The sequence below is a fragment of the Hoplias malabaricus genome, chromosome 1, assembly GCF_029633855.1.
Source record: "Hoplias malabaricus isolate fHopMal1 chromosome 1, fHopMal1.hap1, whole genome shotgun sequence".
NCBI classification, from domain to species: domain Eukaryota; kingdom Metazoa; phylum Chordata; class Actinopteri; order Characiformes; family Erythrinidae; genus Hoplias; species Hoplias malabaricus.
Genome location: NC_089800.1, coordinates 31,405,503 through 31,424,745, shown reverse-complemented (window position 1 = coordinate 31,424,745; position 19,243 = coordinate 31,405,503). Strand labels below are relative to the sequence as shown.

At 44.0% G+C, this 19,243-nt stretch overlaps 1 protein-coding gene across 1 annotated transcript in view; it reads left to right on the top strand.

The window, feature by feature from the left end:
- Window positions 1-16,053, top strand: part of tox (thymocyte selection-associated high mobility group box) — a 78,726-nt gene extending 62,673 nt beyond the window's left edge. The window contains exons 6-10 of the mRNA XM_066662335.1: window positions 2,082-2,309; window positions 7,991-8,071; window positions 10,280-10,618; window positions 14,838-14,974; window positions 15,408-16,053. Coding sequence (XP_066518432.1) covers window positions 2,082-2,309; window positions 7,991-8,071; window positions 10,280-10,618; window positions 14,838-14,974; window positions 15,408-15,444 — 822 coding nt within the window. The 3' untranslated portion in view covers window positions 15,445-16,053. The remainder of the gene's footprint in view (window positions 1-2,081; window positions 2,310-7,990; window positions 8,072-10,279; window positions 10,619-14,837; window positions 14,975-15,407) is intronic.
- Window positions 16,054-19,243: the final 3,190 nt, after the last annotated feature.

Sequence of the window (19,243 nt, the reverse complement as noted above, 5' to 3'; positions counted from 1 at the left end):
ATGGCGGCACCCGCCGCTCCTGTCTCGGTGATGGCGGCACCCGCCGCTCCTGTCTCGGTGATGGCGGCACCCGCCGCTCCAGTCCCCGTGATGGCGGCACCCGCCGCTCCAGTCCCCGTGATGGCGGCACCCGCCGCTCCAGTCCCCGTGATGGCGGCACCCGCCGCTCCAGTCCCCGTGATGGCGGCACCCGCCGCTCCAGTGTCCGTGATGGCGGCACCCGCCGCTCCTGTGTCCGTGACGGCGGCGGCGCCCGCCGCTCCTGTGTCCGTGACTACAGCGGCGCCCGCCGCTCCTGTCCCCGTGACTGTGGCTACGGCCTCTCCTGTCCCCGTGACTGTGGCTACGGCCTCTCCTGTCCATGTCCGTAGGACGGCCCGAAGGACTTCAGGGCCGATCCCCAGAACTGTGCCCAGGCTGGTTCCTCAGACTGCCACACAGACATTAGCCAGTCCTGGGCACCGCCCTGTTATTTTGGTTCCCTTGTCTGTCCCTGTCCTGGTTCCCATCTCTGTTCTTGTCCCTGTACCCGTGTCTGCCTTTGTGTCTGTCCCGGTCCCTGTCACTGTGTTCGTGTCTGTCCACCTGAATGTCTTGGTCCCTGTTCCCCTACCTAGTCCAGTCCAGTCCCCTGTGAGCCCTGTCCAGTCCCCTGTGAGCCCTGTCCAGTCCCCTGTGAGCCCTGTCCAGTCCCCTGTGAGCCCTGTCCAGTCCCCTGTCAGCCCTGTCCAGTCCCCTGTCAGCCCTGTCCAGTCTATGTTTCAAACCCCTGTCCAGTCTCAAGTCTCGTCACCTGTCCAGTCACCGTTTCAACCCTCTGTCCTGTCTCCATTCCAGTCCCCTGTCCTGTCACCTGCCCAAGTCCAGTCTCCTGTGAGTCATGTCCAGTCCCCGTTTCAACCCTTTGTCCGGTCTCATGTTCAGTCCCCTGTTAGTCATGTCAAGTCTCCGTATCCGTCCCATGTTCAGTCCCCTGTCTTGTCTCCAGTCCAGTCTCCCGTCAATTCCCATGTGTCAACTCCTGTCCTGTCCAGTCCGTTCTCGTCTCTTGTTGCCCCCCTTTGTCAGTCTCCTGTCATGTCCCATGTCCCGTCTCATATATTCGGTCCTGTCGTGTCCCCAGCTCCTGTGTCGGTTCCCGTCCTGTCCTGAGTCCTGTCTCCTGTTGGTTTGTTGTCCTGTCTTGTTTTTCGTGCCCTCTCCTGCGCCAGATCCTGGGGGGTTTAGGAGTACGCGCCCGGGAGTTGCGCGTTCTTGGGGGGGGCATCTGTCACGCCTTCGTCTCGTCATGTCTGTTGTCCCCGGCCATGTGCTTTTAGCACATGGCTATGTTTTGTTTATGTTCTAGTCTCCGCCTTTGTCCCGCCTCCTCGTCTATCATCTGTTAACCCGTCCTTGTTATCTGTCCAGGTGTGTCTCGTTTGTGTATGTATTTAAGCCCTATTGTGTCACGTCCTGTTGGTCGTACATTTCTCATTTCACCTTTGTTCAGTCACGTTGGTTCACCTTTCTCATGTCGGTCGTGTTTTCTTGTCTGTCCGTCTGTCTCCTCAGCTTTTCCCCGTCTCTTTTCCTTTATCGTTGTTTTCGCTGTTTGTCCGTCTGTCACGCTTACCCTGTCTAGTTCACCGTGTTTTATTTAGCTTGCTTTGCTCCGTTTGTTTTCGTTCTGTTTTAGTCTCGTTGTGTTGTTACATCCTTTATTAAATATACTGTGTTTTAGCGAGTGCGTCCGCCTCCTTCAATCCGCCCCTCGCTCCTGACAAAATTCAGTTCAGTTCAGTTCAGTTTGACCATTCATTCATTCATTTATTCGTTTTCTCATTCATACATTTTCTGTAACCTCTTTATCAGTAATTAACTTCACTTTGACTGTAATTCTGTAGTCAACAGGAAACAGGGATTGGAGTATATTTTATTATCTTAACGTGATGTATAATTTATCTGAGGGAAGCATGTTCATTGGGCAGTGAGTAATGTGGGTGGGACATAATTTTTTTTGTAATGAAGTGGCTGGTTCTGAGTGTATTGTTTGCTGTATAATGACTGTGCGTATATTTTTTATTTTTTATTTTTTTCAGAGCGGAGCAGAGAAGCGAGCCGCCTCAGACATGGCCAAAAAACCCAAGACTCCAAAGAAGAAGAAAAAGAAAGACCCAAACGAGCCACAGAAACCCGTCTCGGCCTACGCCCTGTTCTTCAGAGACACTCAGGCAGCCATCAAAGGCCAGAACCCCAACGCCACCTTTGGGGAGGTGTCTAAGATTGTGGCGTCCATGTGGGATGGCCTTGGAGAGGAACAGAAACAAGTATGACACCACCTACAACTTCTCTCTCTTAAACACACACACACACACACATACACACACTGTGGGGTCTAATCAATTACAGGGATAAAAGTATCATCCACCAAAGAGTTTAGATCTTTCACCATCTACTGTCCATAATGCCGTTGAACATTCTGGATAAATCTCTGGAGAAATGTCAGTCGGTGTCCTACAATGAAACTGACCATCCAGCCCTCAGACAGCTCTGCAGAAGAAACATCATGCTACTGTGATAATATAGAAACATGGGCTCAAGAGAACTTCAGAAAACCACTATCACTGAAAACAGTCCACCTCCACATCAGAGAACATCGTCTATCAGCTTCATACAAAAATAAAGCCAAGTTTTCTGCTCCCCAGCTCAGCTCAGAGGGTCAGAGAGACTGTGGACACATGCTGTGGTCAGATATGTTAATGTTTCAGCTTGTTATCAAGAAAACATTTCCTTGACTTCTCCTTGCCAAAGACGACAAGGAACATTCAGACTGTTATCAGCAAAAGGTGCAAAAGCCAAACATCTGTCAGTCTCCCCTTAAAAAGTTTAGTTAAACCTTCAAGACCTGAGGGAGAGTCCCTGCTGAGTAAAGCATGAGGGTCTTGAATCTATAAAAACTTTCAAGTAACATAAATATACAGGAAATAAATTAATAAATAAATACTCATGTAAAGGTAAAATAATCACGTATTATTTAAAGTTATTATTACTTAAGCAAAATAAATAATTACAAAAAATATATATTTTCACTAATTAAATTAGTAAGATATATAATTTAGTATAAGAAATAAAATTCAGCAATTTGCAAATTTCAGTGGAGATGGAGTGTTGCTGAGCAGAGAAGACAGAGCAGTGGGGATGGAGTGTAGGAGGTGGAGCAGTGGGGATGGAGTGGAGAAGGTGGAGCAGAGGAGATGGGGTGGAGGAGGTGGAGCAGTGGGGATGGAGTGGAGGAGGTGGAACAGTGTGGATAGTGTGGAGGAGGAGGAGCAGCTGAGATGGGTTGGAGGAGGTGGTTCAGTGGGGATGGGGTGGAGGAGGTGAAGCAGTGGGGATGGAGTGGAGGAGGTGGAGCAGTGGGGATGGGGTGGAGGAGGTGGAGCAGTGGGGATGGGATGGAGGAGGTGGAGCAGTGGGGATGGGGTGGACAAGGTAGATCAGTGGGGATGGGTGGAGGAGATGGAGCAGTGGGGATGGACTGGAGGAGGTGGAGCAGTGGGGATGGGGTGGAGAAGGTGGAGCAGTGGGGATGGGATGGAGGAGGTGGAGCAGTGGGGATGGGGTGGACGAGGTGGAGCGGTGACGATGGAGTGGAGGAGGTGGAGCAGTGGGGATGGGGTGGAGGAGGTGGAGCAGTGGGGATGGGGTGGAGGAGGTGAAGCAGTGGGGATGGGTTGGAGGAGGTGGAGCCGTGGGGATGGGGTGGACAAGGTGGAGCAATGAGGATGGAGTGGAGGAGGTGGATCAGTGGGGATGGGGTGGAGGAGGTGGAGCAGTGGGGATGGGGTGGACAAGGTGGAGCAGTGGGGATGGGTTGGAGGAGGTGGAGCCGTGGGGATGGGGTGGACAAGGTGGAGCAGTGAGGATGGAGTGGAAGAGGTGGATCAGTGGGGATGGGGTGGAGGAGGTGGAGCAGTGGGGATGGGGTGGAGGAGGTGGAGCAGTGGGGATGGGGTGGAGGAGGTGGAGCAGTGGGGATGGGATGGAGGAGGTGGAGCAGTGGGGATGGGGTGGACAAGGTGGAGCAGTGGGGATGGGGTGGACAAGGTAGATCAGTGGGGATGGGTGGAGGAGATGGAGCAGTGGGGATGGGTTGGAGGAGGTGGAGCCGTGGGGATGGGATGGACAAGGTGGAGCAGTGAGGATGGAGTGGAGGAGGTGGATCAGTGGGGATGGGGTGGAGGAGGTGGAGCAGTGGGGATGGGGTGGAGAAGGTGGAGCAGTGGGGATGGGTTGGAGGAGGTGGAGCCGTGGGGATGGGGTGGACAAGGTGGAGCAGTGAGGATGGAGTGGAAGAGGTGGATCAGTGGGGATGGGGTGGAGGAGGTGGAGCAGTGGGGATGGGGTGGAGGAGGTGGAGCAGTGGGGATGGGGTGGAGGAGGTGGAGCAGTGGGGATGGGATGGAGGAGGTGGAGCAGTGGGGATGGGCTGGACAAGGTGGAGCAGTGGGGATGGGGTGGACAAGGTAGATCAGTGGGGATGGGTGGAGGAGATGGAGCAGTGGGGATGGACTGGAGGAGGTGGAGCAGTGGGGATGGGGTGGAGAAGGTGGAGCAGTTGGGATGGGATGGAGGAGGTGGAGCAGTGGGAATGGGGTGGACGAGGTGGAGCGGTGACAATGGAGTGGAGGAGGTGGATCAGTGGGGATGGGGTGGAGGAGGTGGAGCAGTGGGGATGGGGTGGAGGAGGTGAAGCAGCGGGGATGGGTTGGAGGAGGTGGAGCCGTGGGGATGGGGTGGACAAGGTGGAGCAGTGAGGATGGAGTGGAGGAGGTGGATCAGTGGGGATGGGGTGGAGGAGGTGGAGCAGTGGGGATAGGGTGGAGGAGGTGGAGCAGTGGGGATGGGGTGGAGGAGGTGTAGTAAATGGGGCGTTGTGTGTGAAATTATGCTTCATTCTGCAGAAGAGCCACATTTGATTTCTTTGCTTTCCTTTTCCTCACGTGCCTCAGGATTAGTTTTGTTTTGACATCGACAGCAGCCACACTTTAATTTCCGTGCACTTAGTCAAAGAGAAATACTGTGGTGTAAAATCAGCCCTCTGATGTATGCAGTGTGATAACAGCTCTTAAAACTGTCTTAAACATTGTGTTTTGTTTCTCCACAAAACCAACATAAAGAAAACCCCTGGGAAGATGTGGGTGAAGGGGTGTGGTTGTCTGGGTGCTCTCAGTCTCCGTTTTTGGATTAGTTTCGTTTTAGTTCTTTCAGCAGCAGCTGAACTGAACTAAAAGTCATGTTCTGGATTGATTTAAAACAAATGCGCATATAATTTCATCACTGTATGGGCAAAACCTCGTATTTCTAGAAAAGTCTGTTTTACAGGAGATGCTTAAATCACTCTCACCTTTCAGTGTAGGTTAATGCAACCAGCTGTGGACCATTTATATTGGTCTGTTCCTCAGGAAATCATTGTGTTTTCAAATCAAATCCATTCATCAGAAAACAAAAAATGGAGATAAAAACTTTTGTTCGAAGTTCAGTGCTAATTTTAATTAAAAGAATAACACACAGAAGTCAGGTCTTCATTTAATGTGGGAAAGATGTAATTAAATTCAGGGCTCAGTACTCACTGTGTGGAGATGGGTTCTCAGCTTTTGCTCATCTGTGCGCCCCTAGTGCACAATCAATGATTTTTTCTGCACAAAGATGACCTTTTGGTTCAACTGTGTGTGCAGTTACTCTGTGCATTTACACATGTCCAAATACAGTATTTAAATGGCTTTAAGCCCCTTTAGCACTAAACACAAATCAATGAGCAGCCAATTAACAAAAGCAGCAAAAGCTTCACTGTGTCAGTAAAGCGGAGTTACCATGTAAATTCCATTACACACCGGATGACATGTTTTGTTTTGGTCCAGTGCTTGCTTCAGTATATTTTTATAGTGTCAACGTTGGACAAGTTGAACAAAAAGGCACAGTCTGTAACAGCTTTAATATTTTGGAATACATACAATAGGATCAAATGCTTTCTTTCTTCTTTTTGATTATTCGTCAGGCGAGTTCTGCTAGGATTTAAATGAAGCATAAACCCTCTTTAAACATGGTCAGTTACACAGGTGGTAAAGTCAATAATATTTATATGGGCTGTGTTTATGATTGGACCTTGACCTTTACTTTCTAAATCTTTGTATAATAACTAGTGCTGTCAAAATTAATGCATTAATGCACATGGGAATTTTTGGTAGCACTTTAGAAAAAGACTGCACTTATAAAGGTTTATAAATGGTTTAAAACCTCTTTATTTACAGTTATTAATTATGTTGTTAATATGTTAAAAGTCATTTATAATCATTTATATGTTTACCCCTTTAATGAATTATCCACCATCAGAGCTCCTTTTTTAAATAAACGATTTCTATTGACGTTTACACTGTTTAGAACTTAATAACTATGTATTCAATTTGCAAACATTTATAACTATAGTTTTATTTTAAGGTGGTACTTAAAGTTTTATGATAATTAATCATTTTCCAGATTTGGCCTCAACTTCCTCCCATAATATACTAGTATCATAAGAGACAAGTGAGGTATTAGCGGTTTTATGTAGCGTTGTAAACACATCATCACTGCTGTTGAGTTCAGAAGCTACATTACATTCGGTTTATGCTAAAATATGTATTAAATAATGTACGACACAAACACACACTCACACACACACACGTTTCCATGCTTGAGTCATGAGCCATTTGAGACACTAGCATTCATTTTTTCTATTAAAGCTTTTGTGTCCCATGCTAAAGCTCTTCCTGAAGTTGTTACTGAGCAAATTAAGAGACTACACTGAGATATTAAAATAAAATAAAAGAGAATGTTTTCCTCTTGCCATTTATCTCCCTAACAAATATACAAGGCAGGGCTAACATTTTAACTTTATTGTTATGATGACATTTTTAAATTAATAGACACAACTAATATAAATATAATTCCATTGTGCTGGTCTTACATGGATTTTTTCTATTTTACATTAAATATCCTTTATTGAAAGCTTCACTCATAAAAATGGGCAATACGATTAATTGTGATTAATCGCAACAAATAGTGCAATTAATAATTTTTATATAAAGCTCCTTTCAAGCCTTTGTTGTGTGTTTGGTTCATTGCTCTCTCCATCTCCTTCTCCAGGACGACTATGTTTTTCTGTGTGGTTTAGTTTCAGAGCTGTTTTTTTTTCAGCCTGGTGTGAGCGGAGTGAGGGATGTTTACCTGATGAAGAGAACATTGTGTCTGTGCTTTCAGTCGCTTTCTCTCAGCGAAAGCAATAACCACGGTGATGCATTGATGGGCAAATAATTACATGTATGACGCTAAAAGGGGAAACACTGAGGGACCATAAACTCAGTGCTGAAGGCTGCTAGTCTAGTGCACTTACTTAAACCTCAACAACCACAAAATACTCAGCTCCTAAATGGAGCACCATTAGGTTTCAGGAAAATAAAGTCTTTCATCATGAAGAACATGAGGAGGACATTGCTCACAGGTGCCACATGCAAATCCATATAAGCTAAAGCCAGTTTTTGGATGGAGACCCCTCCACGGAAAGTTTGGGTGGTGCTAGGTGTGTTGTTGTGGCCAGTAGGGGCGCTGTCCCTGTGGTCTGTGTGCACTGACAGGGACACTGAATAAACAGCTCAGTCCTTCAAAGGAGACGTAAAACCGGGGTCCTCTTTGAGGGCAATAAATATGCTGGGGCAGTTCCTGTTAATAGAGTTGGAGGTGTAACCCACATGTCCGACCTATTCTGCCACTCCCTCTCATCTCCTCACTACCTAATTGCTGTGTGTAATGAGGGGACCGGAGCAGATCAGCTGACGGAGCATCATCCAGGGGAGGTTGCACACTGATGGAGATAAGGCGGTTCCCTGAAGTCCCCCTTAAACATTGTAAAGTGCTGTGTGAATGTAACTCTCCTTCATTAGTTTCTTTTCTCTGTTGTATTTGTTCACAGGGGTACAAGAAGAAAACAGAAACTGCCAAGAAAGAATATTTGAAACAGCTGGCTGCCTACAGGGCATCTCTCGTCTCTCAGGTATTTTGTTTAGATTTATTCCCTTATTTAACCCTAGTATTTTTACCTTAACAAAAACTATTGTGATGCTCCACTGAGCTGTAACAGGGAGAACAGAGCCTTTGTCATTGTTACTCTGAGGTCAGCACGACAGAAACTTTTAGAATCTGTGGCATAGGGGTCTACATGGGCTTGACTTTTAATACATGTACCTGCCCGTTCCTCAACCACAGGTTCCCACAAAATCTAGCATCAATCCTGCCCATGCCCGCCCACAGAATGCCATAAAATCATGTCATATTTAACCATATTTAAACCGGATTTACTCTGTAAAAAGTGCATTTCTCTTAATTAAATATATTTATTTTTTTCCAATGGACCAGTGCTGGACTTGTTTGATGAAAGCATAATTTATAATGAAAATATTTAAAGTTTGTGCCATTTTAAATTGACACAATAATACCCATATGACAATTCTATTTAACAGTGAGAAAATGTGCGAAAATAAAGCCTACCTACCTGTCAAATGTGTATATAATCTATGTAAATAATTAAAATACTTAATAATACTAAAAAATATTACGTAATTATAATATAATAATTATACATGTCACTCACAATTACTCACTACACAATTAAAAATGATTGTTCTGCAAGGGTTCTTTAGTAAAGAAAATGGTTCTATATAGAACCCTGAACTTTTGCATGATTAAAGGTCCTTTGCATCATGAAGGGGTTCTTCAGATTGATGGAGAATGGGCTACAGATGGTTCTATAGAGCACCTAAAACGGGTCTTCTGAACAAGCTTGACAACGTAACAATAGAAGAACCATTTTTGGAGCCATATTTCTGGTGCCCTTTTCTAACAGGTGCTGTATAGGACCATCTACAGCACATTCTCCATCAATCTGAAGAATACTTTCAGAATGTAAAGAAGCCTTTAGTCATGCAAAAAGTTCTTCAAGTGTTCACAGTTCCATATAGAACCATTTTCTTTACTAAGAGACTCCATCATTGGTTCTGGTTTGGTTTGGGGTTCAGAACAATAATTAGTCTTTTAAGGACTTTTACGTGGACACTTTTGAAGTGCTATGAATAAACAGCATGTTGCTGAGTACAAAGGCTTCATCTCTGCTACAAAATCCGGCCAAAAACACAAGTATATATTTCGTGCATACGTTATAGAGGATAGTATTAGAGGATGCATTGATTGATTCATTTTGTGTTGCGTTATATTAAAAAAAAGTTTAGATTTATGTGCTTTTCTCTGCAGTTCACCTGCAGGTATGGTTTTCTCGCCTGCTCTGTGCATGTAGCCAATAATCTGACGGACTGAGTCTACCACTAGAAAGCAAGGAATGTACCCACCCGCTAAAGCCCCACAGCGTTATTGGCTGTTTGGCCGCTATAACCACGGGCATGATGAAATTGATCCCGTCCGCCATTTATTGCACAGATCATGCAGGACCCACAGACAGACATGCATTTTGCAGACCTCGGACGGTAGGAAATGAACACGCACTGTGTTCGGAAGTCTGTAGACACCACTTATATTGCACTTTATATTCCCCTCTTCTCCAATGTGGAACATAGATTCTTAATTAAACCTCACAAGCCCTCACAAGCTCCCCCTGTCTCAACAGCCCTGTTCAGAACGCCCGCTTTCAGTGCCTGTTCCTTTAAATGATAATGAGCCCCTCGCTGTTCACCCTGACCTGAGAGCACAGCAGTGAGCAGCGAGGTGCAGAAGCTCTGGTTTATAGCTGTTTTTGCTTGGTTCTCTTTCTTCTTCGTTCGTTATCTCAGTTTTTACTCCATTTCTATTTCTCTCCGCTCATTGTGTCTGTTTTGCTGCGTTTAACCTTGTCTTTCCGCTCTGTGGGTCCAGCGCTGTGATTGGGCAGACTCAGCCGAGGGTGTGGCGCGATTCTAAAGTCTCAACACTTGACTTTAGAAGCAGAGCAGAATCAGAACGACTCGTTTTATCGCATGTTTTCTGACTCAGGCAACACACAGAAAACTGTCTGGTGTCTTGTTTCTCAGTCTGTGGGTTGGTGGGCTTCAACATGAATGTGCACTGAACAGAGGATGTTTTCATATGTCACATTTAATGGGCACCCATTGTGTTTACAGTGTATAGTCTCTATAAAAATGAACATAAAACCACCATGTCCTTGTGTGAGGAGTGTATTTTATGTTAGTGTTTATTGTGGTGTTTGTGTGTGTAGAGTTACAGTGAGACTGACATGAAGGTGTCTCAGACTTCTGGGATGTTCACTCCGAAGCCGACTGTGTTTTCTGGGGCGGGTCACTCCCACCCAGGCCTTTACTGCCCCTCGTACCCTCAGCAGCCAGTTCTGCCCCCAGGCCTGGCGAGGGGCTGCCCACCCAGGTCCAGCAGCATCACAGCAACCACTCCGCCCCTTCAGATCAGCCCTCCACTGCACCCACATCCACACCTCAACCTCAACCTCAACCTCCATCACCAACAACAACATCAGCAACAGCAACAACAACCACAGCAGATCAGACACACACTGCCCCTGCACTCAGCCTCAATGTCACAGGTCAGTACTTTCCTCACATCAATGATACCAGCATCAGCCACAAGATTAAAACCACAGCTAGGTGAAGTAAGTGACACTGAAGATTTGATTACAGCACCCACTGTTGAGAGTGGTGGGGGGTATACCAGTAGTGAGTGAACAATGAGTCTTTGAAGTTGATGTTGGGTCAGGAGAAATAGTCAAGGTAAGGATCTGAGGGCCAAACTGCGATTGTCCTAATGTTTTGGTCAGTCTCCAGGACATGTTGCTGGTCATATGTTGTCCTTCCTTGGTTCACTGTTGTTTGGTACTGACCACTGCACAGATGGAACGCCCCAAACGACCAGAGTCAAAAGGTCCTGAGCATTAAAGAACAAGGTGAAAGGGGGCCAACAAAGTATGCAGAGCAACAGATGGACTACAGTTTCTGATCAAATGGACAGTGAGTGTAGAAAGAAGCAACACAAAGACTTTCCAGCTCCCTCAGTCAGCGTTAGATTATTGTGGAGCAGGGGCACCTGGAATGTGTCTGTCATTAAATTTAAGGTGGAGTGGAAGCACCAAAATGTGAATGCCATCCCATTTAAGGTGGAATGGAAAATTTGAATTATAAGCTGGTGAATAAGGATGCAGTGTCAGCCTTGTTTTTAGTGATAATGATTAAAATCCAGTGTATTCTATAAGGCTGCTGCTGTGTATACAAGTGTGTGCAGGTTGTGTTTATACAGCAGATGCTTCTCCATTTCATTTTTCATCATTTCCGGCCCTTCATCCTCTCTCTCTCCAGCAGAATGAGGTCAGAGAGAAGCCATTAATATCTGCCACAGAGCTTTATGTGGGGCAGATGCCCAAAAACCCTCGGTATCACACATACACACACACACACACTTTCAATTTTCTCTCTGTAATAAACACATGCATTAGGATCTGGATGTGATTTAAAGCCAGACAGAATAAAATAAAAAATCCACATTGAGATTGATGAATACATCAGTGAGGAAGACAAGCTCTCTCTCTCTCTCTTTCTCTCACACACTCTCTCTCTTTCTCTCTCTTTCTCTCTTACACACACTCTCGTGTGTTTATCTCTGAGAGAAGAAATAAATAAAATTGCATTCTACTAAAGCCTACAAGCAGAGAGAAGAATTTCCCTCCCATTTTCTTTGTCTTTCTCCCATACTCTCATTTTCTTTATTTCTCCTTTTTGAGCAAACTCTTTTTTCTTGCTTTCTTGCTCTGTCTCCATTGCTAAAGTCACGAGAGAGAGAGATGGAGAGATCAAGATTTAAATGGAGATTAGCTGCATAAAGAGCAAGGTGCTGAATGCAGTGAACTTTAATCTTCAGTTCACTTTTTAGTTATTGCAGTTTTACAGTGTACCTGCACTCAGTGTGTGTGTGTGTGTGTGTGTGTGTGTGTTACAGTGTCATTGTGTTTTACAGTGTGTTACAGCGCACTAAATGTTTTGAGTGCAGTACAGTGTTGAACAGTACAGTAGTGTGATAATGCCTTAAAATTTGAAACTAAGTTGCAGCACAATGTGTTGCTATTCAACATTACAGTGTGTAACATTGCACTATAGGTTTGCACAGTACTACAGTGTGTTAGTGCAGTACAGTGTAGCAATGCTGTACAATGATTAACAGTGCAGTAAAGGGTGTTATGGTACAGCGTGTTACAGTGCAGTGCAGTACAGTGTGTTACACTGCAGTACAGTATAGTGTGTTACAGTACAGTACAGTGTGTTACAGTGCTGTACCGTACAGAGTGTTACAGTGCAGTACAGTACAGTGAATTACAGTTCCATGTGTTACAGTGCAGTACAGTAAGGTGCAGTGAATTACAGTCCAGTGTATTTCAGTGCAGTTCTGCGTGTTACAGTGCAGTGGAGTACAATGTGTTACAGTACTTTGTGTTACAGTGAAGTGCAGTACTGTGTTACAGTGCAGTACACTACGGTACAGTGAATTACAGTGTAGTGTATTACAGTGCAGTACTGGGTATTACAGTGCAGTGCAGTACAGTGAATTACAGTACCATGTGTTACAGTGCAGTACAGTACCATGTGTTACAGTGCAGTACAGCACAGTGTGTTACAGTGTAGTACAGTAAGGTACAGTGAATTACAGTCTAGTGTATTACAGTGCAGTACTGGGTGTTACAGTGCAGTACAGTGAATTACAGTACCATGTGTTATAGTGCAGTACAGTACAGTGTGTTACAGTGTAGTACAGTATGAAACAGTGAATTACAGTCTAGTGTATTACAGTGCAGTACTGGGTGTTACAGTGTAGTACAGTAAATTACAGTACCATGTGTTACATTGCAGTACAGCACAGTGTGTTACAGTGTAGTACAGTAAGGTACAGTGAAATACAGTCTAGTGTATTACAGTGCAGTACAGTGAATTACAGTACCATGTGTTATAGTGCAGTACAGTACAGTGTGTTAGAGTGTAGTACAGTATGAAACAGTGAATTACAGTCTAGTGTATTACAGTGCAGTACTGGGTGTTACAGTGTAGTACAGTAAATTACAGTACCATGTGTTACATTGCAGTACAGCACAGTGTGTTACAGTGTAGTACAGTAAGGTACAGTGAATTACAGTCTAGTGTATTACAGTGCAGTACTGGGTGGTACAGTGCAGTACAGTGAATTACAGTACTATGTGTTACATTGCAGTACAGTACCATTTGTTACAGTGCAGTACAGTACTGTGTGTTACAGTGTAGTGCAGTACCGTGTAGTACAGGGCAGTATTGTGTAACCAGGCTGCACAATGTGTAGTATGTTACAGTACTGTATCATGTTATGTCTTCCACTGTGTTTCAGTGTGTTAATCTGTTGCACTGTGTTCCAGTGTGTTCCAGTGGGATGTCTGTGTCTCTCCCATCTGTCCTCAGCTGGAGATGCTGAGGCTGTTAATCCCTGAGCGAGAAACTCATCTTTTCCGGTTGAAAGTTCCTATTTGAATATGAATGCCCTTTGTTGTGAAGTTTTTCTCATCTTGAGAATTCTGGGAGAAGCTCTGTGAGAAAGAGCAGATCGTTGATTTAATTTCTTGGGGCTGTTGCAGTGGATGATCAGAGTTGTGAAGATGTGTGTGTGTGTGGTTGGGTGGGGTTGGGGGGGTCTGTAATTTCATGCAGATTATAATGGGAATTTGTCTGAAGTCCAATTTCAGATTAACCACAGAGCTGCGCCAGTCTTTCGCAGGAGTTAGAGCACTTAAACTTGGCTTTCTTTCTCCCTCTCAGTTTTGGGGAAGGGGTGATGAAGGGGGGGGGGGGTGGATGGAGTGTTTGGGGGATAGTCTTAAAGCTGTTTCACAGATCCCTCCTTTATGGTGGAGCTTTAAAATCCGAAGGGGAGTAATAATCCACGATTCATTTTTGCATATTTGTGGAGCGCAAACAAAAACGGGTGGCGGTTTGATTTTTTTTTCCAGGAGCCAGTGGAGGGGGAGGGGGAGGGGAGGGACACAAAAGGGCAGATGGAGTCTTTGTGTCGGAGTGAAGGAGAAGAATTTGAGGAACGGTTCATGAATAGGTAGAATCTCTGGAGGGGGAAGGAGGAGGAGAAAAGGAAAAACAGCTCAGCCACCTGCTGTCTCGCTCTTTCAGCCCAGATTAACTTCCCTTTCTCCGTCGCCCTCTCTCAGCCAGAACACAGAGAAGGACTCTTTAAATCCGAATATCTGCCTCGTTTACTCATTTATTTTTTCGTTCGCTCCCTCCTTCACCCCTCCTCTAGTGCAGAGATGTCCATCTGAAGCTTCATGGTCGCACTCACAGACAAGAGGAGATATTTTTTGTGTTTCTACATGTATTTGTGGCCTTTGCTGACTTTGTGTTTGTGATGTCACAACCCACAAGGGACTGGTTGATTCTGATTGGTCTAACTCACATACAGAAACTTGTTAAAGGTGCAACTTGTCATTTCTCCACTGATTCTTCTTGTTGAGGCCTGGATGTGTCAGAGCCTCAGAAGTCAACCTGTTTTAATCATGTTGGGGACCCACACTGTGGAGCATAAACTAGTTACACAGAGACAACAAAGGTAAATGATGGTAAACTGATAAATGGACAGTGATTGTAGATACAAGGCAGGTGTTCCTAATCCAGTGACTACTACTTTAAGCCACTCCATGTGACACTCTTTCATAGTGAATGACCTGTGAGAGTGAATCCCTCTCCTCTCGCTGTGTTAATAGACTACGGCTGTCTTTGTTTTCTCAGGGTTTCCCTCCTCTCCAGGTGGAGTATCAGAGTCTGATAAATGTCTCCTCTGCTGGACCGTCCCTGGACTATCGCTCTAGCTGCAGAACCGGGCCTGGACAGAGTCTGGACTGGAGCCCAGATTACTGTGGGAACAGGTGGGACCTGGATATAGCGTGTGACTCACCTGAGATGAGGAATCAGTTGCTTTGCAACACACGCTCTCTCTCACCACACACACCTGTGGACAATTTCACACACTCACCCAGTAACTCACACACCCTCTCTCACCACACACTCACCCAATCACTCACACACACACACACATAAACATACCAGTGGACAGTTTCACACACACACACCCAGTCACTCACACTCTCCCTCTCTCTCTCTCTCTCTCTCTCTCTCTCTCACACACACACACACACACACACACACACACACCTGTGCACAGTTTTACACACTCACTCAATCACTCCTTCACTGATAGAAATGCTTGAGCTCATTCTCCTCCATTCTGTCTGTTGAACATATGTTTTAATGTTGTGGCAGCCACTTTAACACCGACCTGTAACTGTTTATCTCCCACAGTGCTCTGCAGAGGGATAAAGCCCTGTATCTGACCTGATTAAGACCACCCTGTCTAACTGCAGCTTCACAGGACCAAGGCAGTTCCTCTTCTTCTCTGACGGGCTGTCTCCTGCCTCACCATCCAGGCCAAAACACACAGAAATCCTTTACCATGTCCAAACCTGTCCCTCCCCCCGGGTTTGGGGAGTGTCTCTTCTCCAGAGCTAGAGATGTTCAGACCCTCTGGATCATCAGTGTGTAAAACACACATCCTTTAATCACCCTTTTTAATGCAATCAGTTTAACACCCCCACTCACTTTCCTCATTATTATTTTCTAACCTGGATCTTATTTAGTGGAGGAGATTAGTAGGAGAGTAACAGCGAGGAGGTGAAGGTTAAAGGCTCTGTAAGCACTTAGTGTTCAAAAGAAAACCAAAATATAATCCAGAGAAAAAGCGACATAAAGAGAAAGTGTGGGTCATTCCTTTATTTCTCCACAAGTACACACTTTCTATCTCTCTCCCCCTTGTATAGCGTCTCTCTCTCTCTGCTAGTGAACTGCCTTAGAAACTGAACTGTTTTAAAAGTATAACGTGAAGGGTCAAAGGCGCCGCTATGAACTGCGTTTAGTGACTTTTCTTAGCTCTGCGATTTCCAGCTGTAAATACACTCTGTGTGATTTTATTATTATTATAATTATTATTATTATAATTATTTACTCCTAGAGTATATAAATCCAAGGTTTTTTGGTTGTTTTTATATTAGTTCCAATGTGATTTTGAATTTGGAGCTTGCCAGTACCTGTTAGAAGCAAAAGGTAAATTAATAAATGAGTTTGAAAAAAGGGAAAAACTGATGCATTTTGTTGCTGGATTCAATTTTAATAAAGAAAAGACACACAAAACTGGTAACACTTCCAATGAATGCAGTATTCGTAAAGCTTCAAGAATGACTAATATAAGCTCCTGACAACAAACCCTCTTTTCAGAAAAGTTGGGACGCATGCAAAAGTATATGAAAACAGAATGTCATTACGTGCTAATTGTTTAAATAATTTAAAAAAATATTGAAAATAGTAGAAAGATAACATTTCAAATGTTGTAACTTAGAAAGTTTGTTGTTTTTTGAAAAATATTTGCACTTTTTTTTATTGATGCCAGAACTCATAAAAAAATGTGGAACAGGTTAACACTATGTTGCATCACCTCTATCTTTAAACACACTCTGTGTTTGGGAACTGAGGAGACCAGTCGCTGTAGTTTTGAAAGTGAAATGTTTTCCAATTTTAGCTTGTTACAGGATTTCAGCTGCTCAATTGTTCGGGTCTTGGTTATAGCATTGTTTATTCCAAAACGTGGCAAATATTTTCAGTCTGTCAGATCTTACAGAATTTAGCAACTCTCTTTAACTGTGGGACAATGGTCTTGTAATCCATGCAGAATATGAACTGGCCTGGTCTTACTGATCATAAGCAAGAATCATCCCGAAATAGACCTTGTCTGGATGACAGCATATTGCTCCAAAACCTGTGTATATCATTGAGCATTATCGGTGCCTTCACAGATGTGACAGTCACTCTTTAGAATGGAGGCTTCGGCATCCAAGATTTCCAAAAATAACTTTAAATTCTGATTTGTCTGACCACTCGACACATTTTCATGAGTAACTGTGTTCACAGACAGTGGTCTTGGGATGTGTTTCTGAGTCCACACAGAGATTTCCTCTACAGAAAAATGTCCCCTTTCCAGCTTTTTGGAATGTGTGGCTGGCATCAAATAAAAAAATGGGTTAGCAATTAAAAAACCCCAACAACAATATTTTATCAAATTCAGTGTTGGAAATGTTATTATTTTCAAATAAATATAGGGTATAAATAATCACAATTTGCACAGCGTCACAAATATTCTAGAAATGGTGTTTGTAAATACAAGTATATAATAATTATTTTCAAAAAACACTGTAAAACAAGTACGTGACTTCATAATCTCAGGTTTCATAATGCATTATCACATCATATCATAAATGCTGTAACATATATTTTTAAACACATATGTTCAGGTTTCTTAAATGCAACAGATGCAGATTCTGTGTTAATGGAGTACCGCGGGCATGCAGCAGCGTCCCCTACAGTTTAGTTCCTCTGTGAGTTCTGTCTCTCGCTGCTAGAAAAATGGGTGGAGACAGTGGGTTTAGTGAGGAGTGATTATTGGGTGGTGGCAAACAACACCTCCATCCTCCAACACTTGTGTAGTGTAATTTTGTAGAAGCACTGTTACTGGGACCGCGTTGTGACCCCAGGTTAACAACCCTTGTTATAATGCATTGAAACTGAGTTTATTAAGTCTTACATTCTTATTTTGCATATATTAAAAAAAAACAATTGAAAAGGCTTTTAGAGGCATTTCAAGCTGTTTTGAATGCCACGTGCATTTATTAAGCTGTAGTACGTATTACCAAAAAACCCTCGTCGAAGCATGTCATTAGTTTGTAAAAAATAAATCAGAAAAGCAAAAGGTTTATTTTGTAAGATGCAAACTCCTTTTATATCTTTCTGCCATACTGATAATAACAGTGTCCTCTAGAAGTGTGTGGACAGAGGTTTCCAAGCTTGTGAGGTGTTACTGGGATGTAGTAATAACCCTGATGTGAGGTGGGAGAGGTCACTGTTCCTCACACTGTGTCTGGTTTTATTATATGCTGTATCTTCAGGATTAATTAATCATGAGCTGATCAGGTATTTTAGAGCTCATTGTTGATTCATTTTTAATGGCTTAATTAAGTTTCTGCCTTTTGCCAAGCTACCATTGTAAAAAAAACAAAGCTGTTCTTAATTACTTGCTTGGTTAAGTTAAGGTTAAATAATGCTATATTTACATCACTCTAAGACACACTGATAAAACCGTTTTGGGAAGGTGTGTATAAATAATCTGCAGCATTTTCGCAGCCCCTGTTTTTTTTTTTTCAGAGCTGTGTGGACACGCACATGAGATCTGCATCAACAGTAAAACACAAGTTAAACATGTATGGCAATGGTATGACCTCCATTCAACATAAGACATTGTAACTTTCCCTTTAAATGCACTGCATCATGTCACATGCCGTACACACCTACATTAGTCACTGTTGTTTTTAATCACTGGTGAAACGGCAGCACTAGTGAGCCAATCAAGACTAAAATCTGCTTCGGCTCTTTTTTTGCTGCTTGCGGTGCTTGGCACACTAGCAGTTGCTGTGGGGGTCAGTCGTGGCTTAAAATTAAAGAAAGTGGGCTTGCAACCAAAGTCATTATCTCAAGCCCCTTGAATGGTTTGTGTGGGGGGGGTGAAGGAATATTGCTTTCTCCTCCCTCAACATCCATGGCTGGGGTGCACTTTGATCACCTTTAATCATTTTAATTGCGAATGCATGTCACACAATGAAAGTATGCCTCCACATTTAACCCATCTGAGTCTACTTTAGATTGTACTGCTGTGTGATGATTTCACAAAACTGAATATTCTCACTATATCATCCCACACAGTGCCACGTCCGCATTTGACGTGATCCTTTCCTTCGTGAAACCGAATATGTGGCAGGACCATTTGGCTTTCCTCTTATTCTGCATAATTTCAGGTGTAAAATGGAGCTTAGAATCATCATTCACAGACATCAACTGTCCTCCTCGATCTGGTCATATTCTGTAGATGAACTCTTCACTTCATAACTGACCAGTGTCCATTTTAAGACAGGAAGCCTCTCATGGACCTGGCTCGTGATTCACTCACTCACTCACCTGATAAGCTCATGATTAATTCAATAGGAAGTGATAGCTGGTGTGTAATGGACAGTGGTTATTCCGCTTCCCTGTGTCTGCAT